The sequence below is a fragment of the Bos taurus genome, chromosome 12 (genome assembly GCF_002263795.3).
Source record: "Bos taurus isolate L1 Dominette 01449 registration number 42190680 breed Hereford chromosome 12, ARS-UCD2.0, whole genome shotgun sequence".
NCBI classification, from domain to species: Eukaryota; Metazoa; Chordata; class Mammalia; order Artiodactyla; family Bovidae; genus Bos; species Bos taurus.
Window position 1 is genome coordinate 36481726 of NC_037339.1, and position 13039 is coordinate 36494764.

Consider the following 13039-nt stretch of genomic DNA (forward strand, 5'->3'; position numbering starts at 1 on the left):
TGTAGTCAATAAAGCAGAAGTAGATGCTTTTCTGGAACTCTCTTGCTTTTTCTATGATCCAACAAGATGTTGGCAATTTGATCTCTGGTTCCTCTGCCTATCAGCTTAAATTATACACAATGACTCATCTCTAGGAACACTGTCTTCCAGGTAATTGGTATTAAGCTAAAATACCTTTGTTTAGCTAAAGTACCTTTGTTTTTGTAGAACTCGTACCAAATATATATTTTCCCCAATTTCAAGCTTCCTGACTAGAAACATCCTGACCAGGCCCAGCCCTGAATGACTGCAGGAAAGAAGAAATTAACACATCTCCTCCAGATGCTGAGGGGAACCAGGAGTAGGTGACTTTACCGCCCTGCCCTGCCTCTGGAGGCTTTTAGTGCAAAAGAAGTTGGAAGTCTAACTCTGCCAAGATGGTTCTTTACGGGCCTAAGTACACCATTTTCTCTGTTTTCTGGCTTTTGGAATAAAGTTATCATTCCTTGCCCCAACAACTGTCCATTACTGCCCTGTCCTGTCCTGCAGGGCCAGCAGTAGGCGCTAGTTTGTTTTCTTATACCGGTTATTACAAATGGCACTTCTTTTGATTTCTTTCCCTGGAGAAGGAAATGGCAACCCATTCCAGTACTCTTGCCTAGAAAATTCCATGGATGGAGCAGCCTGGTGGGCTACAGTCCATGGGGTCGCAAAGAGTTGGACACTTTAAATATTTATAAACAGGCACAAAGCCCAAGTTGTGTACACAATGCTACCTTGCATTGCTGAGTCCGCTTCTATGCAGCATTCTGCGATGGCAATTAAGAAAACAGTTTTCGAGCTTTGCACGCCAGTGTTCAAAATACTTATTTTCAACACTGCGCACACGGCCAATTACGCATTAGGCAGCAAAGACAAGCGATAAAGACAAGCAGTTAATTCATCACAAGGTTGTCTCTGCCATGAAATAGTATGGCTGACTGCCTTTACTCGGTCCCGCCTGGCAAAGACAACAAAACTCTAAGAAATCTAGGCAGAAAGGCTTCCTCCACCGATCAGAGCATCCGCAGCCTCATGTTTCCGGGGACGAGGAGACTCACTTCTCGCGAGAGCGCCAGCGAAGCTTTCAAAGGCCAAGGGAGAGGGTCGCTCGGACCCGGAAGTGCTCTGCAGCAGCCATCTCCCCGCTGTTTAGCAGCCCACTACTCCGGCCCCGAGCCCACGCCTGGGCGGAAGGTGCCAGGCCGCGAGCTCCCACTAACGGGTGTCTTCCGGGCTTCTCTGGGAGTTGTAGTTTGCGTGTGTCCGACGGCGCGCTCGCGCAAGCGCAGGGGGACCGAAGGAACTACAGTTTCCAGGAGCCTTTGGGTCTGCGGGCGGAGCGGCGGCGGCAGTGGCGGGTGGTTTGTAAGTGCAGCGTCTCCCCCGCTCCGGCTCTGGCTTGAGAGGCCTGAGGGCCCCCGGCCTCCGAGCGGGACTTCTCGTGGGGAGGGACTTAAGGAGCTGGTTAGTTTGCCGTCCTGAATCCAAGCGGGCCGGCGGTGCGCGGAGGGACCGGCTCGGCCAGTGGGGGCGCGCCACTGGGCGCGGAGGGGCCGTGCAGGGTGCCCTGTCCGCGGTTATTCAAAGCTGTGGGTTTGAAGATTTGCTGTGGGTCGGTGGGTTTCAATGACGTGTTCTTTGGGAGACCGGAAATTCACCTCCCTAAGCAACAAATTGGTTTTCAAGACCTGAGGGTGGGTTTGAATTGTTTGCGTCTACATTTTCTGCTTCGCGTTGCCGAGAATTTAACTCCTCCCCCGGTGCTTTAAAGAAAGCTTGTGTAGCAGTTTTTGGAGGTCTTAAGGCTGTCTGTTTGTTTCACACAGATTTTGATAATAGGAAAATCCGAGTTCACATGCTGATAGTCCTAGGCATTTTGCTGAGTATGCTCCCTTTACCAAGGCCTTAGTATCAATAATAAATAACAGGTTATGCTGAAAAAACAGGATTTCTGTGCATCATGCTGACAGTAAATATACTTTCAGGATCATCGTAATGAAATTGAAATGGAGCAGTGGAGGTTTCTTTTATAGGTGGAGGAAAGATGTATTACCCAAAGCGGGGTCCACCTGCTCACTGCTCAAAGCCAATAAAGAGGCAAGTTTTGTGGAAAGAAGACAGGACCTTACCCACCCCCTCTCCATTAGGTGGATGGAGGCACTTACATGGAGAAACAGCACAGTTGGCTCTGACAGTCATCTTGAAATCCGTCATGACGGTCCTCTGATTGGGGTCATCTTGTTTGTTTTAAGTACAGTTAATCTTCAGTTTCAGAGTCGGTTTGTTCACATTTTCTCAAGGCCAGGTCTCAGAATTGTAGCAGCTGTGTCATGGCTAGTGTCTGGTTGGTCATCATGGAGTTAACGTCTTCCACCTGGCGGGAGTTTCAGTCTCTCCAAGACCGCTCACCCGAATGGCTCGCAATATTATCACTAACCCATGACAAGGAACTACAGGGCCTTGATTTTGCTTAATGACTTAAGCTGTTACTGTTTTGTCCTGTTTGCTTTTCTTTACTTCTGCTTTTCCTTCCTTCTCTGATTGAACTTATTCTTTGGCTGAAGTTTTTCCACAGACAAAAGGCAGGCTGAGGACCCCTGGGCAAGGATCACAGGGTGTTTCAGATGCAGACGCCTGAGTGTTGCATCGCAATGGTGATGCCCCTTATCAGTGCATCTAGACAAGTCTCAGAGGGAAAATGCACTTGTCAGTCTGGGAGGAAAATTTTCTAGCCTTTTTTTTTTTTTTTTAATAAAATTTGAGTATAGTTAATTTACAGTGTTGTGTTTCAAGTGAATAGAAAAGTGATTCAGTTATATATACGTACATATTCCTTTTCAGGTTGTTTTCCTTTCTAGGTTATTACAAGATAGTGTAGTTCCCTGTGCTATACTGTAGATCCTTGTTTACCTGTTTTATGTGTAGTCGTGTGTATCTGTTAATCCTCATTTCACTTCAGTCGCTCAGTCCTGTTGGACTCTGTGACCCCGTGGACTGCAGCACACCAGGCCTCCTGTCCATCACCAACTCCCAGAGTATACCCAAACTCATGTCCATTGAGTCAGTGAGGCCATCTAACCATCTCATCCTCTGTCAGCCCCTTCTCCTCCTACCTTCAATCTTTCCCAGCATCAGGGTCTTTTCACATGAGTCGGTTCTTCACATCAGGTGGCCAAAGTATTGGAGTTTCAGCTTCAGCACCAGTCCTTCCAATGAATATTCAAGACTGATTTCCTTTAGGATGAACTGGTTGGATCTCCTTGCTGTTCAAGGGACTCTCAAGAATCTTCTCCAACAGCACAGTTCAGAAACGTCAATTCTTTGGCACTCAGCTTTCTTTATAGTCCAACTCTCATATCCATATGTGACTACTGGAAAAACCATAGCTTTGACTAGATGTACCTTTGTTAGCAAAGTAGTGTCTTTGCTTTTTAATATGCTGTCTAGGTTGGTCATAACTTTTCTTCCAGGGAGCAAGCATCTTTTAATTTCATGGCTGCAGTCACCATCTGCAGTGATTTTGGAGCCCCCCAAAATAAAGTCTGCCACTGTTGCCACTGTTTCCCCATCTATTTGCCATGAAGTGATGGGACCAGATGCCATGATCTTCGTTTTCTGAATGTTGAGTTTTAAGCCAACTTTTTCACTCTCTTCTTTCACTTTCATCAAGAGGCTCTTTAGTTCTGTTAATCCTAAACTTCTAATTTATTCTCCCTCCATCTGCTTTGGTAATTATAAGTGTTTTCTGTGTTTGTCTGTTTCTGTTTTGTAAATAAGTTCATTTGTATCATTTTTTAATATTCCACACATAAATGATATCATTTAATCTCTGGATCCATCTATGTTGCTACAAATGGCATTATTCCATTCTTTTTTTATGACTGAGTAATGTTCAGTTGTATATATAGACCACATCTGTATCCATTCATCTGTCAACGGACATTTAAGTTGCTTCCATGTCTTGGCTGTTGTGAATGGTGCTGCTGTGAACATTGGGGTGCATGTATCTTTTCGAATTAGAGTTTTCTCTGTATGCCCAGGAGTGGGATTGCTGGATCATATGGTAACGCTGTTGTTAGTTTCTTTAAGGAACCTCCGTTCTATTCTCCATAGTTGCTGTAGCAATTTACATTCCCACCAACAGTGTAGGATGGTTCACTTGGTAGATTATGAACACAAAAACAAAATGCCACTAATAATGAGAGGAATGCCAAAATAGTGATGTCAGAGACCTCCAGGGATACAGATAAGAGACTGCCTCGTGGGCGGGAAGGGAGTTATAGGAAGAGGAGGAAGGGACAACAGGAGACGGTGCCAGATAAAGCCTTGGGGTGGTGGTGACTTGTTCTGGAACTAGGAGGAACACTGCTTCCCTGGTTGGGCAAAGAAGCAGTATTGGACTACAGTCAGAAGCATTGAAAGTGGTTAAAGTGGGTGGTAGTGGATACAGATAGTGACTTGTTTTTCGTTCTTTTTTTGTTTTTCTTTTGGTAATCAAATAACTTAGACAAGCTTTAACTCCCTTAGGTTTTTTGTTGTTGTGTTGTGCTCCTTCATGTCTTACTCTTTGTGGCTCCATGGACTCTGGCTTCTCTGTCCATGAAATTTCCCAGGCAAATACTGGAGTGGGTTGCCATTTCCTCTTCCAGGGGATCTTCCAGGGATCGAACCTAAGTCTCTTGCAAAGGCAGATTCTGTACCACTGCACTACCAGGGAATCCTGCTCCCTTAGTTTTAGGTCTTGATTGATTATCACTTGTGTAAATTGATCCATAACTGATTGAATCAGAGGGAACTTTGATTTTTGATCCCCTCAGTGTGGATTTTTTTAAGGACATTTAAAAAAATATGTAACTAATTCCTTGATTGCTTTGCTAAAGTCTTTTATATAAGAAATACTCAGTAGATTTTTGTGCTAGGTTGAAGTTTGGGTAAAATAGCTTGTTTTCTGTCTTCTTTCTGCAGGTGTTGGAAATTAATAACTGTTCCATCTTTTACATTATTTAAATACGGTACTGCCATTGGACCAAAATGTTTCTGATGCCAACCTCTTCAGAGTTAAACAGTGGGCAGGACTTCTTAACCCAGTGGATGGCGAATCCTTCTCGGGCTGGGGTCATATTAAATCGTGGATTTCCTATTTTAGAAGCAGAGGAAGATAAGCCAGCAAATGTGAACTTTTCTACCAACTTTCCTATTAAAGCCACAAAATTTTCAAATAGTTTCAGCTTTATAAGGGAAGAAGATTCACTTCATGAAGAACAGAAATTGGAGCCTAACAGCCCGTACAAGTTACAGTCAGATAAACCTGAACCACAGAGAGTCTTTGCTTTAACTAAAGAGGGGCCACAGCTAGTGGCACGTCAGGATGCTCCTGGACAATGGGAAGATAGCAAAAATGAGTTTATCGCAGATCTTTTGAGTGAATTAAAAGAAGTGCCTTATAAAGACCCACTTGTTAAAAAGCTTGAACAGGTAAAATGGGGTTTGACCTGATACGTATGTGTATGATTGCACAGTTATTGCAGGTTTCTGTTTACAATGAAAAGTCATCTGTTCCAGGTCTTTGTTTATCTTTTACTCATAATATCATATTTTGAGGTGAAACATTAAAACATGATTGATATGTAAGATACAAATATAGCACTTAACAGTATCTTCCTACCTCATTTTGTAAAAACTAATTTAGAAATGATTGATCAAATATTAGTTGATTTTAAATGGACTGATACCGATCCTACTTTAAGAATCAAAGGATTCATGTGTTTTTTCTTTTTTTTTTTTTCTCAGTTGAGAGTTTATAGAGTTTTGGTGGCAGATTAAGTTACTTAGGCATCCATCTTTGGAACTCTTTATTAGAGAAGATGTGAGAAGGGAGCTGGGAGGGATTAAGATTAATGTTAAGGAGCAGAGGTCCATAAAGAAATAGTAATTTTAATTAAGTTAATTTTATGTCTAAAAAGCTGAAAGAAGAGCAACAGAAGAAGCAGGAGCAGCTGAAGAGGCGGCAGCTCGAGCAGTTGCAGAGGCTCATGGGTGAGCAGGAGGAGCTACTTGCCTTGGTGTCTGGGCAGCAGACACTCCCAGGTATTATTTACTGAGGCCTTTGGTTAGTACCGTGGTAGGCAGTTATACACGTTTCCTGTCTTTAGTTGTTTGACAGGTTATTTCTACCATTTCTCTGTTATGTTGCCAACTCCAATTTCAAGCCAGATAGACAACTATGGGACGGTAGTGGTGTAATATAATACAGATGAGGGATCTGTGCCATTCTGGAACATGTGTGCCGTACTTAAAGACATTGACATTTATTTATAAAATAAAATTTTAAAAAGACCCAAAAGAATAAAAGATGCAGAGCTGAATTTGACCTAGGGCTACTGAGGTACAACTCCTGCCTGATGAATGAAAAACTGATCAGGGTCATAAAAGTGTGTATGTGTAGAAGCCATTCTGCTCCGCTAACGAGCCATACCAGAAATACTTTCTGGAGTAGTACAGGACAGCTTTTCTGTTGAATGCTAGATCAGTTAATTAGAAAGCATGATGTACTTACGGGGACAAGCAAGCAGTTGGAAGTTGATCTGGAGCAGTAGTTTTGAAAGTTTTTTGACCAGATTGCATAGTAACAAAAACATTTAAAATCATGACTCATAATTTCGGAGAAATTTCATCAATCAGTTCTTAATTCACATGCCTGGAAGGTAGCAAGGACATTTCAAAATGGATTGTGTCCCATGGTCTGAAAAACAGTGGTCAGGGGCAGTGTGCTTGCTTCTTGGTGCTGCCTTTTAAGAGACACACTTTGCTGATTAAATGGAGCACCTGTTCTGTTGAGAGGCTGTCCTAGACGTAGAGAATACAAAGAAGAAAGATCTTGGTAGGTGTGCATGCAGATGTGGTTGGATGGTACCTTGGGTGTGGTGGTAGCACTGGTGACAAGGAAGGCAGCAAATGAAGAATGGCTCAGGGAATTCAGATGTTTATCTTAGACAATATAGAGAATATGGTGTGTATGTGGAAATAACTGAGTGGTTCAGGGTTCTTTTATGGAGGACAGAAAAATAATAATCACTATCACTTATAAAATAGCCTGTGATAGTTTTCTGGTAGAAATAGCATATGGTAGAGCAATAGGGAAGTAGATTTTAAAGTTACTAGTGTGAGAACTACTTCCATGGAGTTATGTAACAGTTGTTTTTAGTTCTCAACATTTTTTGGTCAGGACCCCATAACACTCTTAAATTATTGAGGACTCCAAAGAGTTTGTATTAGTATATGGGCTATAGCTATTGATATTTACTGTGTTAGAGATTAAAACTAGGAAATTTAAAAACTAATTTATTTAAAATAACTGTGTGCTATAAATAACACTTTTTAACAAAAAATTTTTTTCTAAAAAATTGTTGAGAAGAATGGTTCAGTGTTTTTGAAAATCTCTAACTTTTGACTTATAGAACTCAGCTGATTCTCATATCTACTTTCGCCTCCCATCTCTTCATTTATGTTGTTTTGGTTGATGTATGTGAAGAAAAATCCAGCCTCACAAGGACATGTGATTGGAAAAAGGAGAAAGCTTTTTCAAATAACATGGTTATTTCTTTGATATTCCACCAAACTTAACAAGTGGTCATTTCTTAGCTGTTATTCACTGTATGGAATCAATCATATTAATGAACTTTCTATGCTCTAATTACATTAAAATACATTAAAGTATCTTGACATTTTGGATTCATCATCCATGCTTTGGTGAAATCATGCATTGGTTATTTGGAAAATAATAGTTCTCTGAGTGAGGTAGGTTCTAAAAATATTGATGTTATTTCATTATAAAGTATAAAAATTTATATGTATTAATGCTACCACAGATATCATCATAAAAGTCTTGAAATATAAAGCTTTCAAGCTCAGGGTGATGGACATATTTTCCAACATTCTGATTTTTGCTTGAAAGTTCATACTTTATCATTGGCAACAAATACTGTCAGTTTCCTTGAAATGTATGGCTCAGTTGTCTCATTTTTGAGAAAGTGTTCTGCCAAGTACTGTGGTTTAAATCATCATAGTTCGTCATTCTTTCAAGTAGAAATAATCCCTGAAAGATCAGTTAGTTGAGCTTATGGCTGAAAAAATTTCACAGCCCATGGCTTAGTTTACAGCGGAAGTGATTTATGCATACTTGTCATTTTGTCCTATAAAATGTTCAGAAGACATGAACTCAAGAGTTAAAATTTAACTAAAAAATTAATAATTTTCCTGCTTGCTTTGTCTGGAACATTCTTCAGTAAAGCTATTGTTAGTTTTCGAGCTGAGAGTGTGGTGGTGAGCACAGTGGATACTGCCGTTCTGCTTTTGAGTGAGGTCCCCAGGAAGCTCCCTCAGTGCATGTGATCAGGGTACACGTCAGCACAGTGAAAAGGCAGATACTGTCTCAGTAGTTCTGAAGATAGCTTGGACGTTGGTGGATGCCCTGACAGAGTCTTGGACACTGGGAGTGTACAGACCACACTTTGAGGACTGCTACTTTGGGATTTTGCTCTTCTGTCAGAGATGTCTTTAGGCTGAGGTGGGATGACCATTAGTCAAAAATATTTAGATGGAAGAATATTGTTATTAAAGAAGGCAGGTTGAATCTGATACTCAGTGAGGACCTACCTGACTTCCAGTTTTATTTGTGGGCTAGGGGTGAAGCAGAGGGTATAAGACATAGGTGGCATGCCTTTTATGAAGTACTTCCCACTATGTCTTATTTTTTTGGCCATGCCACATGGCTGGTGGGTCTTAAGTTCCTGGACCAGAGATTGAACCTGCATCTCCTGCAGTGGAAACACAGAGTCATAACCACTGAACTGTCAGGGAAGTCCCCCCCTCCGTGTGTCTAATTCTAAGTTTAATTGAAACAATCTGGGAAAACAGGAGTAGTAAATTTCAAGGGGCTGGTACAGCAGGCAGGATAGCTAGTATTGCCATTTATTCTCTAAGAATTCTATCTTCGAGATACATGGAAAGGGAATCTTTTGTCTGTTTACTGGGTGATTTCAAAAGCAGAGACTTAAACAGAACAGGTAAAAAGCATTACAGGAAATTTAGGGACTACAGAAAGTACAAAACAAAATCACCCATCATTCCACCACCTGAGGTCACCAGCATCTTAATGGGAACATAAAGGAAAAATGTTTTCATGTGTTGTAACGCAGAGCAGTTATTGATTGTGAAGGAACAGTTCAGATTATTTGTAACTGTCTGCACCGGTGCTCTGCATTTAACTGTTTGTCACAGGGCTTAGAGTTGACAGCTCCAGGCAGTGCTCACGGATGGAGGGTGAACGATGCCTTCCACAGTTAGGCAAGCTGCAGCTCTGGACTGTGAACACTGCACATGAGTCGTGGTGTAAGTGCACTTTCAATCAAAAGTATGCAAAAGTCACTTTGGACTCTTAAAATTTCATGACTTTGTTAAACATAGTTTCCTAATAATGAGGGAAAAAAGTACTTTTCTCACTTCGGAGAAATCATAGGTGCCATTAACAGGTAGAACAGAAAATGTTATAGAAAGTCATCAGTTTTGTTTATTTTCTTAATTGTAAGGTTTAACTCCACTGCCTGATGACCAGAGCCAGAAAAAGTATAGACCTCCGGGAAATTCAACCACTGTAGAGAAAACCACGCCCTTCTTGCCATCATATATCTACCAGAATCAAAGCCAAGAAAAAAAACACCCTTCTAACATTTTATCGAGTGAACAAAACGACTTCTGTAGAACTACTCATCAGGATTTTGTTTTAACTTCAAGAAGTGGTGCTTCTCCCAGCGTGTTTTATGAGGCACAGTGTCAGGAAGCACTTGTGAAAAAAAATGATTTGAAGGAAGAAAATGATAACTATTCTAAAGGTGAGTTACTTATCTTTCTCTCTTCTATAGTTAATGGACAGTGTCACCTAGTTGTTCTAAGACCAGGAAAGTCCTGCATATTGTTCTCCTATTCGTGTCTTTTTTTGTTCTCCTAAATATTTGTGTATTTATTTGGCTGTATTGGGTCTTAGTTGCCACATGCAAACTCTTAATTGTAGCATGTGGGAACTAATTCCATGATCAGATTTGAACCCGGACCTCCTGCATTGTGAGTGCAGAGTCTTAGCCACCAGACCACCAGAGAAGTCCATGCTACGTCTTTAAATCAGAGATCCTAACTTCTGTACAGCCACTGAGCCTGGTTTGGACACAGAATTTGTGACTTTCCAGGAACAAGTTGCAGATGACTCTTGTTGACTTCAGACCTTGTCGTGGTAGCAGCCAGTCTTCAGAAAGGGAGGAAGCGATTTCTGTGTGGATCATTTTTCTCAAGAGCTTAGGAAAAGTTTGAAATCAATTTAAAAAGTGTGTGTTGGTGGTGGGGAATAGGATAGAAGATGTGACAGGTGAACAATAGATTAGTGATGGGAGTTACTACTTGTAAGAGAAATCCCTCCAACCCCAACACCCTTACTGTATCTCTGTGTTCCCAGCACCCGGTACGCTCCTGCCAGAGCACTGGCTCTTAGTGTCTGCTCGTTCCAACCTCACTGAGTGCTCAAGGCATTTCTAGTGTAAAGTCCTGTTTCTGTGCTCACTCCCTGGCCTTTTTTTCTTTCCATATTTTGTAATCATAGAGTGAGTATTGTGTAATAAATTATGTTCTTTTCCCACTCAGTGTGGAAAGTGCTCATGGCACTTTCTGTAGCCTTCATAACCATAATTTTAATGTTATCATTATACAGATCATCAAATAATGTCTTTATTTCATGTTCTTTATAGTAGGACTGAATCATTTCCAGTATTTTTAATTTTAATTTGCTTTTCAACTTTAATGGTGTTTTTATGTATATGTTCTTTAGAGTCAGATATAGAAAAACACAAATGATATGACAAAAAGTCTTTACTCAGTACTTAGTATTGGGCACCTTTTGTGGATAATATCTTATTCCTAGTTTAGAGTAATTTCTTGGTATAAAAAGGTCAAATGTCTTTTCCTTATTTTTTATACAGTACATTCCCTTAACCTTTTCATCTTTATTTGGTGGCACTGTGCAGCATGTGAAATTGCCCTAACCAGGGATCAAACCCTTGCCCCTTGCAGTGGAAGCATGGAGTCTTAACCACCGGACTACCAGGGAAGTCCCACTGACCGTTTATTTTTGGCAAATTTCAAACATCCAGAAAAGTTGAAAGACTGCTGCAGTGATTACCGTGTACCCACTACCTAGATGCAGCAATTGATATTTTTCCATATTTACTTTGTCTGTATTTGTATGTTATATATATCTGTATCTATACTTAAATTTATCTATTTATATCTGCACATATTGATAGTTTGCTCAGTCATTTCATCTCAAATTATATGGAGACGTTATTTTTTTTTTTTTGACAGCTTTAATTTTTCAGCACTTTTTTTTTTTTTGATAAATTTAACGCCTTTTATTGCCATACCTCATTTTACTGTGCTTTGCTTTAGTGAGCTTTATAGATACATGTTTTTTTTTTTTTCCTTGTTAATTTTCTGTTTAGATGATCTATCCATAAGTGTGAGTGGGGTATTAAAGTCTCCCACTATTATTGTGTTATTGTTAATTTCTCCTTTCATACTTGTTAGGATTTGTCTTACATACTGTGGTGCTCCCATGTTGGGTGGATATATATTTATAATTGTTATATCTTCTTCTTGGATTGATCCTTTGATCATTATGTAGTGACCTTCTTTGTCTCTTTTCACAGCCTTTGTTTTAAAGTCTAATTTATCTGATACGAGTATTGTGACTCCTGCTTTCTTTTGGTCCCAATTTGCATGGAAAATCTTTTTCCAGCCCTTCACTTTCAGTCTGTATGTGTCCCCTGTTTTGAGGTGGGTCTCTTGTAGACAACATATGTAGGGGTCTTGTTTTTGTATCCATTCAGCCAGTCTTTGTCTTTTGGTTGGGGCATTCAACCCATTTACGTTTAAGGTAATTACTAATAAGTATGATCCCGTTGCCATTTACTTTATTGTTTTGGGTTCGAGTTTATACACCATTTTTGTGTTTCCTGTCTAGAGAATATCCTTTAGTATTTGTTGGAGAGCTGGTTTGGTGGTGCAGAATTCTCTCAGCTTTTGCTGATCTTTCAATAGAAACTCTTCAAGCCAGGAGGGAATGGCAAGACATACTTAAAATGATGAAAGAAAATAACCTACAGCCCAGATTATTGTACCCAGCAAGGATCTCATTCAAGTATGAAGGAGAAATCAAAAGCTTTTCAGACAAGCAAAAGCTGAGACGTTATTTTATATAATTTCAAATATCTGGAAAAATTAGGACATTCTTCTATATAACCACAATACTATTAATATTTTTGTATCCAGGGACCTTAACTATGGAAATGCAATTTAGAATGCTCCCTGCGATCCCAAAATTGCCTCTTTAAGGTGTTTTTTAAAAGTAGGATCCAGTCAAGTTATTGTATTGCATTCAGTTGCTACAATTCTTTGAGTCTTTTATAACTTAGAAAATTTCTCCCCCTTAACATTAACTTTTTGAAGGATGTTGTGTTTTAATTAGGGTTTTTTAGTTTTCTTTATCATATTAAAGAAATCCTTGAGTGTTTTAAAATCTTTGGTGTACATTTTTTACCTAAATTTTTTTTTTAAGCATAGTAACTTGTAAAATTCTCACATTTTAAGACTTTAATCTGCTCTTTTTATTGAACTAAATTGCTCCTAATTTTTATTCTAGGAGAAGGTATTTTACCATGTTTGGAGAAAATGACGGAACAGATTCAGGAAGGGAACGATACGAACTTAAAAAAAATTGGTGATTCCTCAGAAGTGGTTAATATTGAAGAAAGGTATCATTCGTGTTGAAATGAATTTAATATGAGTCATTATTATTGGTATTTTGTTTGAAAGATCCATAGTTTTCTTGTTTTTGCTTGGATGTACTTTTAAGTATAGGATTGAAGATCCAGCTTATTCCATATTGTTAGCAACAGTAAGAGGCTGGGAAGATAAT

The 13039-nt window shown here is 39.8% G+C and overlaps 1 protein-coding gene across 8 annotated transcripts in view; it reads left to right on the forward strand.

Moving 5' to 3' along the window:
• The window catches only part of CENPJ (centromere protein J), a 47271-nt gene that overhangs the window by 7663 nt on the left and 26569 nt on the right, over nucleotides 1-13039 (forward strand). For 4 of the 8 annotated variants that reach the window (XM_005213826.5, XM_059892252.1, XM_059892253.1 and 1 more), the window contains exons 1-5: nucleotides 1396-1485; nucleotides 4987-5496; nucleotides 5985-6108; nucleotides 9609-9911; nucleotides 12764-12875. In XM_005213826.5, coding sequence (XP_005213883.1) covers nucleotides 5053-5496; nucleotides 5985-6108; nucleotides 9609-9911; nucleotides 12764-12875 — 983 coding nt within the window. In that variant the 5' untranslated portion in view covers nucleotides 1396-1485; nucleotides 4987-5052. The other 4 variants (XM_059892251.1, XM_059892249.1, XM_002691852.6 and 1 more) reach the window with 3 other exon arrangements.